General features: G+C 39.2%; 1 protein-coding gene across 1 annotated transcript in view; it reads left to right on the top strand.

Moving 5' to 3' along the window:
- The window catches only part of LOC106533223 (cadherin-4), a 92,184-nt gene extending 77,450 nt beyond the window's left edge, over nt 1-14,734 (top strand). The window contains exons 12-16 of the mRNA XM_014029462.1: nt 3,512-3,751; nt 4,251-4,487; nt 7,087-7,226; nt 7,349-7,513; nt 9,882-14,734. Of these exons, the coding sequence (XP_013884916.1) occupies nt 3,512-3,751; nt 4,251-4,487; nt 7,087-7,226; nt 7,349-7,513; nt 9,882-10,088 (989 nt within the window). The 3' untranslated portion in view covers nt 10,089-14,734. The remainder of the gene's footprint in view (nt 1-3,511; nt 3,752-4,250; nt 4,488-7,086; nt 7,227-7,348; nt 7,514-9,881) is intronic.
- Nucleotides 14,735-17,671: the final 2,937 nt, after the last annotated feature.

Genomic DNA, 17,671 nt, shown 5'->3' with positions numbered 1-17,671 from the left:
CTGTGTGCAGTTTTGTGCTTATGTCCATGTGTGTTTATCAGTTCAAGAAGTAGTTCAGTTTATACATGTCTGTATGTCTTTGTTAACTGCTTTGCTGAAAGTACCATACATATGTCTGAAATATGTTCATAAACTAGAACATTATAGTTTATTAGTGACTGCCAAAAATGATTTAGATGTTTTCAAATCTTCTGAATGATCTCGTATAACTCATTATATGAACTAAATCCTGGTTTATAGAGTGAGTTTATAGACTCTAAGGGTGTATTCACACCTGACACATTTTGTCCGCTTTAAACGAACCAGAGTTTGTTTCCCTTTTTGGTCCGGACCTTTTGCAAGTGTAGAATAGAATAGAATAGAATAGAATAGAATAGAATAGAATAGAATAGAATCAGTCTTTATTGTCCCGCAGAGGGGAAATTCAGGTGTAACATTAGCAGGATCAAGTTACAAAAAAAACAACATAATGTTATGCACCAATAGCAATAGTAATAGTGGTAACAGAATAGAAATAAAAAAAATAAAATGAACATAAACAAAATACTGTACATGGCAAAAGAAATAAAAAATGATACAGTGCATGTAAATTACAATGAGGTGTGCAGATGAGTCAAATTAAATCATCTCCAGTAGTGTGCGCAACGTGCTTGTGTAATAAATATTGTAAATGGCAGATATTTACAGTTAGTCTTACAGTACAGAAAAATAGATGTGCAGTAGTCACAAGATTGTTATTTAGATACTGACTGAGAAACAGCATTGGTTACTGTGCAAACAAGCATGAATACTTGTTGAGTTTGTTGGGAGTAGTGCTGATTGTATAATCTAACAGCTGCTGGGAGGAAGGATTTGAGGTAACGCTCCTTTGTGTATTTAGGAGTGAATACACTCGTGTGAACCCTGGTTTGTGTCTGCTTCCAAATGAACTCTAATGCGGTTCGCTTCTGGTGTGAATACAGACCGGCCTCAAACCGAACCAGCCACAGGAAACGTGCCTTTTTGAACTTCACAGGCCTCTGTAGCTAAGCGACATTAGCCCTCCAGTGTTGCTAACATTAACACTGCACTACAAAAAATGAGCCGTTGTGTATCAGGGAACGTGGAGTATCTCGTCTCCTTTAGGTTGTGGCATGCATTTGATAACGCTGTCCCAAAATTAGAAGCATTTCATTGCAAAATCACCATTGAATGAGCTGCTCTTGATATTCTTAATAGTCAGTTGTTTTAACAACATCTTTATTTCTGGGTCTGTGCTCTGTCTTGCCCTCGTCATTTCTGTCTAATAGGAGCAATGACCGTCACATGCATGGCTTTGTTTTTAAATTATAGTCCACTTGCAAAAAGCACAATGTGAATGAAAACTACACCAAAGGAAAAAATTGAATTTGGTCCTGAGCAAACAAGTGGACCAAAGGACTTTCCTAGTGTGAATACACCCTAAGAAATTAAGCGTTGAATTTATTCATTTTCTTTTAAAGAAAATTAGTAAACTGCTTCACATTTGCTCAACTTGTTTTAATGAAACCAGTTAACATAACTTGGTAAAGTCAATTCAACATTTTACATTTTAGAGTGTAGTTAATAATGTATTCTTAACCGTAACTTTGTTTTTGTTTTTTCTGATTATTTTAGTTGTACTTCACATCACAAAATATTTTTTTGACCTGAACAGAGCGCAGACTGTAAGAAAATTCACATTTAACCCATCTTAAGTTGTGTTTTTTCTCATCTTGGAGCAAATTTCTTGCTCTGTTGCTGCACTTAATTACCAAATCTGTGAGCTTTACATAAATCTTTCTAAATTACTTTGCCATTATCTGATCCCGGAGACAGGCCTTGGGGGTCACTGGAGTCCGTGCAATGACTCTGCCGTCGGTGCATGACATGGAAATGACTCATAATTGGAGGCAGCTAGGGGTCGTCACCCCCTGGCACCCACTCAATAAACAGCTCTGAGCTTTATACTCCTAGGCCCCATTTGCTCTTCCCGCCCCTGATTTTTCTGAGCCACATTTTGATCCTGCGCTCACACACACACACACACACACACACACACACACACACACACACACACACACACACACACACACACACACACACTCACAACTTTGCTCCGCTGCACGACTATCTCACTTCCTGATTGTTTAAAGTGTCTATTCTTTATTCCCAGTTTTCTGTAAACGCCATTGCTGATGGCCTGTTGCTGTGTTCAATCAATGCAACGCCTTCAAAATTGTGTCTGTAGATGAGGGGAGAGTGTTTCTATGTGCAGCAGTGCATGTTATTGCAGTCCAAGGCTGACAGAATTGTTGTTGAAACAGTGTCTGTAATGGCCTGCCTAAAGAAGCATCAGAGCAAATTTTACTCATTGCCTGAAACAGTTCACTTGCCGCTCCTTTAAAATCTGGGATCAGGTCCAACATTTCAGTGAAATTCAGAGCCATTTAACCCACGGTTGTAAGAGCTGCTAATCAGCTACAAAAATTGCATGCAGATGTGGCGAGTCGTTGCAATGCCAAAATTACTGGCAGTTCTGAGAAAAAAAGAAGCCTTTAAGAGTGTTTGACCACATTTTGTCTGTTAACTCTAATGCAAGCAGAATGACACAGATAAACTACATTTATTGGACTCGGTCTAACACATTTATGCTTATTAAAGGCCTAGTATTTCTTGAGGAAATGCTCATCACCCACCACTTTATATGCAAATTTTAAAACCAGAATTATTATTTTTGTATTTGCTATGATTTATTTGCTGTGGCGTCTGTCTCGAAACAGGTTCGTTTCCAAAAGTTAATTAGATGACAAGCAAATGAAGAGTTTCTGAAAGTTTCATTAAAATTAAAAATTAAAAGAAAGACATTATTGTTTTTGGAGGCGGGTGATATTAAAGACAACATAAGAACACACAACATTCTCTACTTTATCATTGCTGCTCTGACTTAAGGCGTTTGTGCTCAGCGCAAAAAGGCAGAGTTCACCTTTCAAAAACACACCAATAAAACTGCATGAAGCAGCACCTTTATGTCCAAAAACGTAGATGACTCAGAGTTTTTTGTAAATACACAGAGACAAAGACCTGTTTTGTTGTATTACAGTCATCATTATTGGTCCTAAGCCCTCTTCAGGCGAGTGGATGTGCTGTGTCTGCATCTGGATCGACTCTGATGGGTTCGATTTAGCTGTGAGGCCAAGAGATGAACTAGAAAGTAAAACTGTCAAAAGTATTTCTGTCAAAAGTTCTAATTGTCCTCTTGTTTTGTAGTACTCACATTGCTAAGATCATCATTGGGAATGAGCAATGCCTTTTTTTGTCTTCTTTGTGCTGACTTTTTTTTTTTCAAATCCTACTTCATTATTTTTTACCTTTTCTTTTGTCTGCCTTCAGCTTCTTCTCTCGGTACTCCCCATCACTGCACCCATCTTCTCTTGTCATCTTTTCCTGCTGTCACGAGATTATGATTTCTCTCTCTCTGTGTGTGTGTGTGTGTGTCTGTTCCTGCTCACAGGTTCCCCTGCAGCCAGCGGCACAGGCACGCTGCAGATCTACTTGATAGATATTAATGACAACCCCCCAGCGCTCGTACCCAGGGAGTCTCAGATCTGTGAAAGGATGAACAAGAACGTCAACGGTGTCAACATCACTGCTGCTGATGCTGACACGGATCCTAACGCTGGACCCTTTGTCTTCGAGCTGCCCAACTTCCCCAGCAGCATCCGGCGCAACTGGACCATTTCTCGGATCAGTGGTGAGGTGTCCCACCAAAAAAAAAAAAAAAGAAAAAGAAGACAAGAAAAATACATGTGAATAAACAGAATAAAAAATGATTTGATTTATGCTTTTTTAATTTTATTTTAGCTCATACCCTTAATGCCACTTCTCTAAATATTATAAGTTGGAGATAAGTTTGGCAACTTTGGTGGCTTCTAGTGAAACTTGTGAGTTTAAAGATTTAATTTAAGCACATTTCACGTAAAAAAAACTGTTAAACACTAAAGTACCAATATTTACCTATATAAGTTCCTGTTCTTTTAGTCTTCCTAAAATAAGCTCTACAAGCCATGGCCACTTCGTAGAAATGTATTCCATAGCAATATATTCATGGTATCTATAATGTTTGCATTAATATCTAATAAATGTTTAAATAAAATATATTTTTGAAGATTTTTGTAAATGATTGGTCATTTAATCTGCTCATAGGTATATAGTTTGAGGAAATTGAAAGTTTTTTTCTTCTTTTCACTCAGGTGATTATGCCCGCCTGGGTCTCCGGTACCAGATATACTTAGAGCCAGGAATGTACGAGGTTCCTGTAATTGTGTCCGACTCGGGCAACCCCCCGCTGTCCAACAGGTCGGTCATCAAAGTCAAAGTGTGTCCCTGTGATGAACATGGAGACTGCACCACACTGGGAGCCGTTGCAGCCGCCGGCCTGGGAACGGGAGCCATCATCTCCATCCTCATCTGCATCATCATCCTGCTCAGTGAGTTTCAGCTCTTCTTACTGAATCAGACATCCTATTGCTCCCAAACTCTTCCAGGTGGGCCGTGTTGTAATACAGCAAAGTGGACAAAATTGTAGGAACACCTGCAATCAGTGTTTCTGAACGAGGATTTGATTATGTTTTTTTTTTTTTTTTTTTTTACTTGAAGGGTAAATATTTCCTGGCTGGTGATTTATGTTGCTGCTTCACTTTGCTATTGTGGTTCAAACTGTAATTAGAAACAAGCCCTACGGAAAAATCTTCATCCGCAGCTGTTTTATTTTTTCTCCCATTTCTTTTTTTCTTTTTTTTTTTGTTTTGTTTTGTTTTAACCAAAATACGATTATAAGGTTTATTAATGATCCATTTCTTAAAAACTGCTGTGACTGCTTATTCAAGTGTTGGAATGACCCACTTGTAAAATTTAGCACTTTTATTTTGTTTGTTTGCTCATGCACAGTGTGATATAGGCTTTAACAAGTCTTTTAGTGGTGCAAAGAGGCAGTTTTGGGGTGGGGGGTAATGGAAATAATGGCTTTTAAAACTTATCTTAAATACAGTGGTGCCTCGAGGAATTGAGTGGCACCAAAAGCCAGGACCGATTTTTAGGAGATATGTTGTCATCTTGTGGATGTTATTACAAATTCAGCGTTAAGCGTTAGAGAATCACCTTCTGATAAACATAGGTCTACTTTAGTTTTTTTTATGTACAACTGAACACTGTCATCAATCAACTTATAGAGGTTTTTCCTCTTCAACATTATAATTTATATTAAAAAGTGTATCTATATAATCACCTGAGGCTCTGCATCTAAATTTTCAGGACATTGGTTTTAGACTAGTTGTCCTTATTCAAGATTTAATTACTAGATTTTAAGCTTTAATTTTAATTTTAAATATTATATATATTATATTATATTACATTATATTATATATTTTTTTATGTTCATGAGGTTCCATTAGTCCTAAATAGATAGAGAAAAATAAAAATGTGCACCAAGCAAAAGCATGGTACTCAGGAAGATGAAACTGTCGGGCTGGGGGGGGGGGGGGGGCAACTTTTTACAGGGGGCAATTGCCCCTGTACCCCCACCCCTGCAATGAGGGCCCTGATCATGTAATGCTGCTAAACAAATCGTTACAGTTTAAAAATGATCACTGATGATGTCTTTGTGATCATTTATGGTTACTGTTATGAACAGTACATACCATTTTTGTCATCTCCAGTCAAAGTCACACTATGATTTTTTTAAGTCGCATGCTTTATGTTTTTATTATTTTTTTTAAGTCACACGCGTTATGAACTGACACATCCATGTATAGATTCACAGCTAAACACTCTACTTATCAGTGAGAGCAGAATTTAACAGTATGTTAAACAAAAAGCCCAACAAGCTACCCAGCCATGTCTTTGTCTCCAAATCAATATCAGGCATTACACAAGCTAATGATGTGTCATTTGTAATGTCAGCTATGGCCTGAATAGTGAATTGAACCGAGTGTGCAAAGCTCACTGATGAGATGTAGAGCTGAAAGGGGCAGAGGACGTTTTGAGTGTTACAGTTGCCATTATGTGGATTTCAGAATACAAGGGACTGAAAGTCCACATTGTTTTGTTTTAAACTACAAAGCTGTCCAATATGAATGATTTTCTTTATCAATGGGTAAAAATCTAAAGAAAATTAGTTTATATATGATAATTTTTGGTACGGGTTGTCTAAAGCTTTCTAATGTGTGTGTGTGTGTGTGTGTGGGTTGTCTTGGATCATAAACTTAACTGGAAATATCATATAAAATACATGAAACAAAAACTATGTAAAAGTATTGGACTCTTAAATAAAGTAAAAAAAATATTTTAGAACAACCAACACTCCATACATCATATCATTCATTTATTGCTCCTTATATGACCTATTGTGTAGAGGTATGGGGCAACACATACAAAACCAACACTAAACCTTTGTTTCTGTTACAGAAGAAAGTTATGAGAATTCTGTATAAAGTGAATGTTAGGGAACATACAAATATTTTTTTATTCAATCAAACATCTTGAAACTACGGGATTTAGTTAATTTAAAAATTTTATTAGTTATGTTTAAAGCAAGAAAGACGTTATTGCCAATTAATTTACAAAAGTTTTTTGTCTTAAGTTCAAATGACAGAAATAACCTAAGAAAATCTGATTTTAAAAGTAAAACTGTGCGCACTACTTTAAAGCAAATGTGTATTTCAGTTTATGGGGTAAAATTATGGAATAGTTTAGTTGACGATTTGAAAAAATATTCTACTTTAAATCTATTTAAAATACTTTATAAGGAAGAAATGATTAAGTCTTATACACTTTTGAGTTAATGAGGAGGACAACATATTGTTTGCAGATTCTATTTGTGATTTAATGTATGTGGCCATGAAAAATAATTGTAATTATTGAGAATCTTCCTGCTCCCTTTTCACTCATGCATAGTATGTGTTAAACAAAAATGTGTTTGTATGTTATAATGAGGAAAATTGTTGAATTGAGTGAATAAACTTATTGATTGATTGTGTGTGTGTGTGTGTGTGTGTGTGCGTGCGTGCGTGCGTGCGTGTGTAATCACAGGCATGGTGCTGCTGTTTGTTGTGTGGATCAAGCGCCGAGAAAAAGAGAGGCAGACAAAGCAGCTGCTCATTGACCCTGAAGATGATGTGAGAGACAACATCCTCAAATATGATGAAGAGGGAGGAGGAGAGGAGGACCAGGTGAGGTCCTGAAAGACACCACACACACACACACACACACACACACACACACACACACACACACACACACATATATGATTTTTGCGTTCACACTCACTCTGCTATACATGTCTGTTGTGCAGGATTATGACTTGAGCCAGCTGCAGCAGCCCGACTCTTTAGAACACATCATGAGCAAACCGCCTGGCGTACGCAGAGTGGATGAGCGTCCCATCATCCCAGAGTCCCAGTACCCCATCAGACCGGTCGTGCCCCACCCTGGAGACATTGGGGACTTCATCCATGAGGTGAAAATACAGTCACATGCATCCTGCCTGATCTATGGTTCAGAAATGATCCGATTGTTTGTCCCAGGTTTTCCTTTTTGTCCATCTGACATTTCATTTGATTTTCTTTTTCTTTTTTTCTTACATAAACTCCAGTAAGGTGACGGGCAACAACAAGTTTTGTTTTACTTTACAGCCCCTCTGTTGCTCCCTCCCCTCCGCAGACAAACACGCACTGTCACACACAGCCAACTCCAACGCTGGCACACTGATGCGAGAAAATGCTGATTGACAGACTCGTGACAACACGTTCACACTCGAGAGGTGTTGGCAGCTGTTCAGTTTTGATCCATCCAGCCTTAACTCTCTGTCTGTCTGTCTCTCTCTCTCTCACACACACACACACACACATCACACACACACATTCACACATACTAACCTAATCTCGCTCCAGCAGTCGGTTAAACACAAACACAGCAAACACATGGTGTTTTTGCCACACACTTTATCCACAGGGGCTGAGGGGTTTTTTTTTGGTTTCCATCTGTGGCTTTTCCCATTTTTTTCTTGTTTCCTTCACCTGCCCAGCCCTTCAGATCAATGACCCTAATTTGTCATTCATAAAAACATGTGTACTTTTTTTGCTTTGCGGGAAATGGAGGTGGGGTGTAACATATACAGAAACCAAACAATGAATAGGATTTGACTGATAACTGAAAACCAAAAAAGATCACAGTGACTTTACAAGAATAAGCCAGTAATGGTGACTAAATCTGTCATTTATTTGTGCAAGAAATTTTTTGCTAAACTTTTTTTTTACTCAAATTTCTCTAGATGCGTCATTTTGGATACTAAACTTTAAACATCAATAGTGTCAAAAAACAGGATTAGATGTCGCTTCTGTAAGCCCAGATCAAACTTTTTCTCCTTTATGCCAGTTTCCTCTGATCGTGTTTGGCAATGGAGTTGAGAGAAACAGTCTAATGTTATATATAACATCGCAACCAAATTGGCTGCAATTATATTTTTAATGATATGGCACAAAATAATGAAGGATTTATCTGGGATTGCAGTTTGCAGAAAGCAGCGTTTATTAGTGCGAACATGTTTTACGAGCAGCTGTGCACGATGACAGTGTGACCATGTTGCTGAAGGAGGCCGTGTGACGGCAACCTTGTGCCTCAGCATTAGAGACAAGTCTAATGCAAGTGCTAATGTACTCTAGGTCCTGCTTTTGCCCAGACATCTTTGGTAAAAGTACAACCCCAATATTGAAAAAGTTTGGATGCTCGTGAATCCTTCTAGTTTGGGGGTGGTGGTGGTGGGGGAGTGAGGGCTGGGTGGTCCTAGGTTCATCTTTTTAATATGCTTTGGCAGGCACCGTCTTCTAATAACCTCATCTGCCAGCATTCCAAATTAATTAATACAAGTGGAGAAATCCCCCCCTCTCCCTCCCCACTTCTACAAAGTGCTCTCTGTTCTCGGTGGCGCTTCCTCCTCTCGGAGAATTTTGAACCTGTGTCAAGCTCAAACTGCATGAAAACAAGCTCATGGCAACAAAAAAAAGCGATGGCACAATACATTGGCGACTGCAAGTCCTGAATGAGTCACTGGATTCATTTGATACTTTCCTCCTCCACATTTTTCAGTTTGAAAGGGAAACTTGCAGAAACACATATGCAGAAAGGCCAAGTAGAAAACCAGCTCTTCGGTCTGACGTCTCATGGGTGTTCTGCTTTTACTCCCGGCTTCCCCTTCCTTATGAATAAAAGCATGTTTTGTTTGTTTGAGTTGTGGACTTGTCTCACCTGTCGCCTTATCAGTGGCGGATCTAGGATTTTTCAGTGTAAGGGGCCATCAAGGGGCCACAATAATCATAGAGAGGCCAAGTATTGTTCCACATCCTTGCACACAAATCCCCAGTTTTTGTAAAGTTTATACATTTAATCAGTCACATGTGTTCAAACACTTGCAAAAGTTTGCACAGTAAATTATCTCTATCAATTTTACATGATTTTTTACTGTACATAAATAAAATACTCTCAAACACACAACATGTAAGAAAATGTAGCCATCGTTTTCAGTAAAAAACCTTTTCTGCAGACTTCTGTAAGCTTGCTTCATGCTGGACTTTCCCATTTGACTCACTAGCGCCACTAGTGGTTGGAAGTGGTACTGCAGCCACCATCATTTGTTCTTGGGCAAGGACAGATGAGTGACAGGACTGGGGCATTGTGGCCCCGCCCCTAGAACCGCCCCTGTGCCTTATGACACCTGAGATCACTTCAAACCCCTTCAACCCTGAACAGGAGAAAGTGGAGGTTGAGAGATGGTGTGTGGAGCTTATGTGATAGTTCAGTGACTGACTACCTTTTTCTGTCCTTTTCAGGGTCTGCGAGCTGCAGACAACGACCCCACGGCTCCTCCGTACGACTCCCTGTTGGTTTTTGACTATGAGGGCAGCGGCTCCACTGCCGGCTCGGTCAGCTCTCTCAACTCCACCAGCACGGGGGACCAGGACTATGACTACCTCAATGACTGGGGACCCCGCTTCAAGAAGCTGGCCGACATGTACGGCGGAGGGGATGATGATTAAAAAAAACGCCCTGTCACGCACGCACACCTTCGTCCCTTCAGCTGGCCTGCCACGCTCTGACCCTGCAACACATGGGGGCTATTACAACCTTCTCGAACACACGTTACCAGTTTGCACTGACTCAACAACCAATCCGATAACCCACCACAGAGGACCAGTGCCATGAGTCCATTTCCACTGGCTCCTGCTCTAAGCTCGTCAAAGACTGTAATGGATGGACTTGTTTTGCAGGCTTTTCACATTATGTATGCTCCAACTCATGCTTTTGTTTCACTTTAGTTTTCCAACGTTGGGTGTTGACTTCACTTACTTTCTTCTAGTTTTGTTTCTATTTCAGTTTGTAGCTTTTTCTTGTCCTCACTACCGTTTGATTCCGAATGTTCTTTATTCCTGAGGGGTTTTCACTTTTCCCTCGCTGTGAGCCCCCCCGCTCCGCCTGCCTCTCTGAAGAAGCTTTAGGTTGAGCTTCTCACTGTTTCCGAGACAAACAAAAGTGGGGGAGAGGAAAGGAGAAGAAGAAAAAGATACCATGAATATGAAAGTCCTTCCTTACATGGAGGGCCCTGGTTTAGTCTTTCCTGAACTTGAATTGCTTAGAACAGAAGCACTGTTGTTTGATAAAAAAAGAAAGAAAAAAAAGAAAGTGCCTTCAGTGGTGCATATTTTAGCAGATTCCTGCTAACTCAGGATTGGTTGCCATTCTCTGGGCTTACAGGGCCCCATGTGCCCCCCGCCCCACAACCAACCACCCAACCTTTAATTTAAACCTCCTCCTCCTCATTTTTTTACCCCCAACTGGCAGGGCTGTGACGGCTGCGGGAGCGCTGGGTTCACGGGAGCAGAGGCTGGCTTTAGTGGGTCGCTTCATGTAGACGTACTGTTCATAGGCCTACAGTGTGTCTGTGAGTTACGGACAAATCATTAGGTTCTCAAGTCAGGCAGAGCTGTGCTCCCAGATCACAGTTAACTTGAATGTGATTGCTGAAATCACACGTATACATAACAAGACTGTGTTAGAGAAGAAACACATTGTGTGTCCTTGTTTCTTTGTGGCTACAGCAGCTGTGTTTGTTTTGAGCTCTCTGCACCCAAAACCTGATGAGGCTAAAGTTGAAAGGCTTGACGAGTCAAATGTGTTTCCTTGTTAACGTTGCTGAACATATGCTCTGTGTGAGGGTTGTTTAAGGCGATTGTTACCCCAAAGCTCTTCGAACGTTTTTCATGACTTTTCCTTCAGCTAAACGTTATCAGCATGACTCCAGAGATTTTTTTGTGAAATCTATGTAATTATGATCATGAAGGGCAAAAAAAGAAGAAGTTCATACTGGTTTTATTTTTGCTCTGGTAACGTGACAAAAGCAACTGAATGCTTCTGTTTCACCTCCTTCTTTCTTTGCTTTTATCGATCCAGAATTTTCCTACAAAGATTTTATGCGCCAACTATGGTGCTCATCTGCACTACAAATGAATGGAAGCTGAGGAATGCATTGCAAAGCAATGATTCCCTCTGCCTGCATTGAATTGAATTGAATGGAGGCCCCTGTTACTATCCACCTAAAAAAAAAGGATCTCTTAACTTTATTTATATCTCACTCTTCTGACAACGTTAATGCAGCCCAAATGGCAAAGTGTTCTTTTAGTCAGTATTTCTGGTTTTGCTGTAGGACAAATGGTTTTCTTTCAAGGTGCCTCAGAATGTAGAGTGGTGCCAGATTTTTTTCTTATTCTGCTTCATGTTAAATTTCTCTCAGGCTCAAATCTTAAGAGAATGTTGTTTTTAACTTATCAAATCTCTGACATAAATCACAGCAAATATTAGAAAACTTCCATAAAAAAAACAATCTCAGTCACCGTTCAAGAATTATTTCAGCAGACCTTACAGTTTTTACATCGCAGGCATTTGTTTGAACTAAACATTTCAGGAGTTTTGTCATTTTGAAAGTGAGGTGAGGTTGCTGGGAAGAACAGCCTCTTGGGTCATGGGAGAAAAGGGATGTTTGTGTAATTCAATATGGCACTCAGATCGCTCAGCAGTTTTAAAACTACTGAAACTGAAATTTGTCAGAATCGTAGCTGAGAGCAAACCCAAAGACTTCTGAATTCAGGTTTAAGCTAACTGCATATGCTAATTTTCAAAATGTAATGCACATAGAAAGCTTGAAATTCATATTATAGTAGTAGCTGGAAAAATGCTTTAGCTAATTCTAAATGCGAAATATAAATTAAAGATGGCTGCCAGACCTAATTTTAAACAGCAATAACTCAGCCATTTTGGGTTATATTAGGCTGAATTTCAAAAACAGTCCCCATCACATACTAGGGTCGAAATTAAAATCCGAGGTGGCCACCATAACTAAAATGTAAAATTGACTGTAACTCTGCAGTTTTTGGACAAATTCAGTGGAAATTTTGTGTGTCGTAGCAGTGAACAATCCTCATCACGTTCTGAACCCAAATCAAAAATCCAAGATGGCCACCATAGTTAACATGTGAAATAGGCCATAATTGGGCCATTTTTAGCCACATTGAGCTGGTGTTTGGCATGGTGGTACCCAAGTGAAATCCCCAAAGAATATGGTTTAAAAAATCCTGCACCAAGAGGCAAGCCCTTTCAAAGTTACTCATAGTTACTCCAGGAACTATGCTAGTTAATATTATTCTTCAAAAGCTGCACTCTGAACATGTTTTTGTTGTAACCTCCTTAAAAATTGAGCCCTATATGCTTGTGTTTTTAACTATTATTATTAATAGAGTTTGTAGCATGCAGGGAGGTTAGGTTACCTTCATCAGTTTTCATTACATTATTTAAATATGCAAAATGTTCAACCGGGTAAAAGCTGCTGAAGGTTAAAGCATTTTAATCACCTTTTTTCCCACTTTGAGGTCCCACTGAAAGTTTCCTTAATTCATTCATTTTCATAATGATTACCTTAATAAAACATACATTTAAAACACACAAAAATATCAGTTCATCAACTTCCAGAACAAATGAAGGCAAAATCCTTCATGATGGCATCACTGGAAATGCAAATGTAGGTTAGATAGCAACCTAGTGTAAATACGAAGGTCAACAGGGTCTCATTGGTTGGAATTTAAAGATTGATGAGTAGAAATTGTTCCAAAAATGGTGATGGTCTGGACAGGTGTCAGTTCAGACATGAGAGCAGAAAAAAAAGGTTTCCAGAGCTCACTGCAGCATACGCTCTTATCAGTCTTTCTCAGCCTCCAGAATAAACACAGCTGTTTCATTTTTCCTGCTATTTGTGATTATTTCTGACACATAAATGTTGTATATATGGAACATTTTTTATACATGTGGTGAGATCTGAGGTATTTTTGTGTGTGTAATCTTTTTTTTCCACAATAGTTTTGTTTCAAATTAATATCTGGCAAATTATATTTCACCAAAAAGCCATGTGCTAGAATTTGTATAACTCTGTATGGGCTAACAGCCATACTTTTATCGCTTCATCTTGGCAAGAGGGTTCCACTCCAAACTGACTGTACAGACTTAAATGCTCACTCCTCTAGGCCTTACTGTATATACTGTATGTCAGAGTTCTATATGATACGAGCCCATTAAACAGTGTTTTTTGTTCATTACTGACGACTGTCCGGCGTCGGCAGAATGAAGAAGTGCTTCACTGAGACATTCAGATCCGTTTCACTCACTTTCCACAAGGCAACTGACCTTTATAACTGTGTCATACATGGATACATGACACAACGCCATTATGATACTGAATGTTGTCAGACTCAGTTGGCAGACAAGTCACCGATGCAATCAGGAAAACCCTGACCATGAAATTCAATTTGTGAGCAGAAATGAGGGGAGACTGATTATTTCTGGGGACTTACTTGGTCCATTTGTAATATTGATGTTCCCTCCTTAAAGCGAGGCGAGCATTGAGAACCAGGGAGGAAAAAAGCTCCACTGCCGTAGTTCAACCCTGAGGTCTGTGTGGTGCTGGTGTTACTCACAGGATGTCGGGTCGTCGCTGGCCATGACGGACATTGTCTAACCACAAACACGTGACAGGAAATTCCAAAAGATGCCAAACTTTTCTCGCTACGGCCAGAATCCTAAATATAGGCGGCAGACTTTCATACAAGTTCTCCTACTGATTGAGTCCAAGTGTACATAATGTAAACTTTGCTTGAAGCTAAACAAACGGTGTTAGGCAAACTGTAACTGTACAATTGGAGCTTTTTGCATGTGTCTTTTTATAATCGGCAGGTGAGTTCTATTATAAGTAACCGTATGACATACAAAAGCGTGCAGCCTGCATGACGGAGGCCGGAGTTTGGAGGGTGCACTCACATTGTTTTCAAATGAAGGAGGAAGTTAAAAAAAGCAGAAAAAAATTGCACAGTTATAAAGTCTAAAGACTTTTTTTTGTAAATTGCCAACAGCACAAATATTTTATATTGTTGTTTGTACAATTTTTTTAAAAAATGAAGGGAAAAAAGCTGAGAGAGTCTGTTGTTTCAAGCGTGTGTTTCTAGTGCCACTGCAATCATGATTTCCAAACTACCGTACAGTACATGCACAGCCTTGCAGATCAACCTTGTAATATAGACGCTGAGCTGAAGATTCCCTGTCAGCATCATGTGTTATAAATAAAAATTTCCTCTTCTTGTAAGAATACAGAATCCTGTCTCTTTTTTTGACTCCTGCTGCTTCCTGCAAGCAATACATTTTCCCTTTTACATGTTATTTTTAAAGGTGAAAAACACAAGCTTTCAATTTTAACTGAGTAGCGCTTCTTATCTCAAGCAGGTCTTAAATTCTCAGTATTTTACAATTTAGACAATCAAGAATGCTGCGATGAAGTTTAGGTTGTGAGTGTAAAACAAAACATTATTTTGTTAGTTTTTCTCAGTCGCCTTGGTGCATTTCTTACATCACTATTAACAACAGTTAGTGCATTTCTCAATTAGTACAAACTTCAAAACCTGCAATAGCATGTCACTTGCTCAAAATGGATGGTTCATTCCTCAAAGGCATGTTATTCATGTCAATAAAAGTGTCCGTGTCATCAAAATTAAATTCCTCATCATTCATGAACATGATAGTCAAATGGCTTTGTCATGTTTTCATTACGACAGTTCAAAAAACAATATTTTCAAAAACAAAACAACTGACCTTCTATTCTATAGACGATTTATTTTAGCTTATTTACCTTTAGAGTAGAAGTTTTGCATTATGACTGTCCATTCCATTTTCAATACATTCATTCATTCTTGTTTTCCAGTGCAAAAAAAAAAAGTCTGATTTTGGTGATGCTATCTGAAAATGCTCAAGACAGCTCAATAAACTTTTTGCACTGACATCTACAGTGAAGTTGCACATTACTGTATGTAGGTAAATGGCTACAAGAGGTTGAACATATTGAATGGCTATACGCTTGTTGCAATTTTAATTTGCACACAGCATTGTGCCAAAGCAAACACAACATATTAGAAACGGCTTTCGGGTAGAGCTGTGCACAACTGTAAGCAACATTGCAGCACATGTTAGAAATGAATTAGAACATACAACAATCACAGGACTCTGACTCACTCTTCCGCATTTAGGCGTTGTTTGGAGGCAATTGATGCATGTTCAAAAGCATTTGCATTTTCTAAGAATGAATGAGAAACTGCCACTACAAATGAGTAAATGCTGTGGGGGTTGAACAAAGTTATGAAAAGTTGAATTCTGATCAGAGAATTGTGTCAAAAAATTGAGAACAACTGTAATTTCTCAAAAAGTAAGACAGAATGCACTCGAACCAAAGTTGTATGGTTTGTATTCCAGTAATAGCTTACATCTCATTTCCAGAAATGCCACTGCTGACTGATGCTTGCCTCCGTGTTTGCATCTTTAATTAAAAACGTATGATCTTCATATGTAAATGATATTGCTTCAGTGGTTTTAAAGGAAACGAAATGAGCTACAGGAAGCAGTCCCATAATGTTGGGCGCTAAATCAAAAGGGAATTAGACAATTCCGACGTGCTTCTCATTGCAGCAGTTTAATATGTTTATGATTTGTTCCGTTTCATATTCAAAATTAGTTTTAGAGCCAGCCACCAGCAAACATGAGCTCAAATGATCAGCACAATTAAAGCTGTTCATTTGTCAGCCATCTTCTCAGCTGAAATAATGAAGCCCTTCTTTCAGCTGAGGCAGATGAAAATGCAAGAATGTGCTTTTTTTTCTTCGCCCTGCGGCAAATTTGTCGACAATGATAAGCCGCAACAGATGTTTCAAACATGCAGTGAAGACAAATATTTGATCTTGAATGCAGAATTTTACAAAGCGCCCCTGCTTTCCTGTTCTTCTGTGTTGTCATTCAGCTAATTCATTCTCTGTGTTTTTGGTCTACAAGAAGCAAAATGTTTTTAACTTTATGCAACATTTTGAACAGGTTTCGTTATTCTTTGCTGCCATGAAAGATGGGTGATAATGTAATTGTACTTGCTTGTGTGCACATGTGTTTGTTTTTTTCCGTTAGTAAAATAGCTCATGAGTCACTGGAGGAATTTTAATGAAACTRTCACAAGTAATGAATAGATGTAACTGATAGATGCTAATGCTAATCAACGTTAGCAAACACAAAAATGGGTTAGGCAGCATGATGGCTCAGTTGGTAGAACTGTTGCCTCTCGTTTGGCTTTATGGAGTTTGAATGTTCTCTCTGTGCAGGTTTTCTCCTGGTAATCCGTTTTCCTCCCACAGACCAAAAACATGAATGTTAGGCTGACTGTTAACTCTAAACTGTCCCTAGGTGTAAATGGTTGTTTATCTCATTTGTCTCTATGTGTCCCTGTGATGGGATCTATCCAGGCTGTCCCCCACACAGTGACTGCTGGACATGGACATTGGTGACCCCCTGTGACCCTGATAAGAAGTAGGTAAAAGATAATGGAAAGATGGAAAAATGGGTTATTGTAAGAGTCATTTCTACAAAGGAGTTTAAAAACAATGCAATATATTACTTTTCGTCATTTGAGTTACTGTATTTCTGTGAAGAATATTTTGTTACTGTGTTTAAAAAATAAGATTAGCAACAATAAATATGTTATTTAGGCTTAGTAAATAGTGCACTTTAATTAGCTGCTAGATGGGTAATACGCATGAAAGGCATCAACACAGAAGAAGTTTTACACACGAGTAATACAGTCTAGACATTACTTTTCTGTTTAGATTGAATTAGCCAGTTTTGTACTTTTTTAGTTCAGTAAAGTCACAAAATGTAACTTCTGGATTCAAGACCCTTACTCTTTGAAGAAACGTGTCATGTAAAAAAAAGGCTTTCTTTCTTTTTTTCCCACTCCCCTGTTCCTCAATTTATTTATAGGGTTCGGAGGAGGGGTGGACCATCTGGTGGGAGCCTGGACTGTGGGTGGGCTCGGGGCCTGGGGGGGGTGCCGGGGATGGGGCTGGTGCTCCGGCTTCCCTGGGGCCGTTTGGACTCCCAGGGTATGGCTCCTGGTTGCCGTGGTTGGCCCGCTGGCTGAGGGGGCTGCCAGAGTCTGGTGGGTGGTCGGTTGGGGGTGTGCGCTTGCCCATTGGCAGTGTGTTGGGGTGGTTGGGGG

Source organism: Austrofundulus limnaeus, unplaced genomic scaffold, assembly GCF_001266775.1.
Source record: "Austrofundulus limnaeus strain Quisiro unplaced genomic scaffold, Austrofundulus_limnaeus-1.0 Scaffold908, whole genome shotgun sequence".
Lineage (NCBI taxonomy): Eukaryota > Metazoa > Chordata > Actinopteri > Cyprinodontiformes > Rivulidae > Austrofundulus > Austrofundulus limnaeus.
Note: the sequence above shows the minus strand (reverse complement) of the source record. Positions and strands in the feature narration are given on the sequence as shown.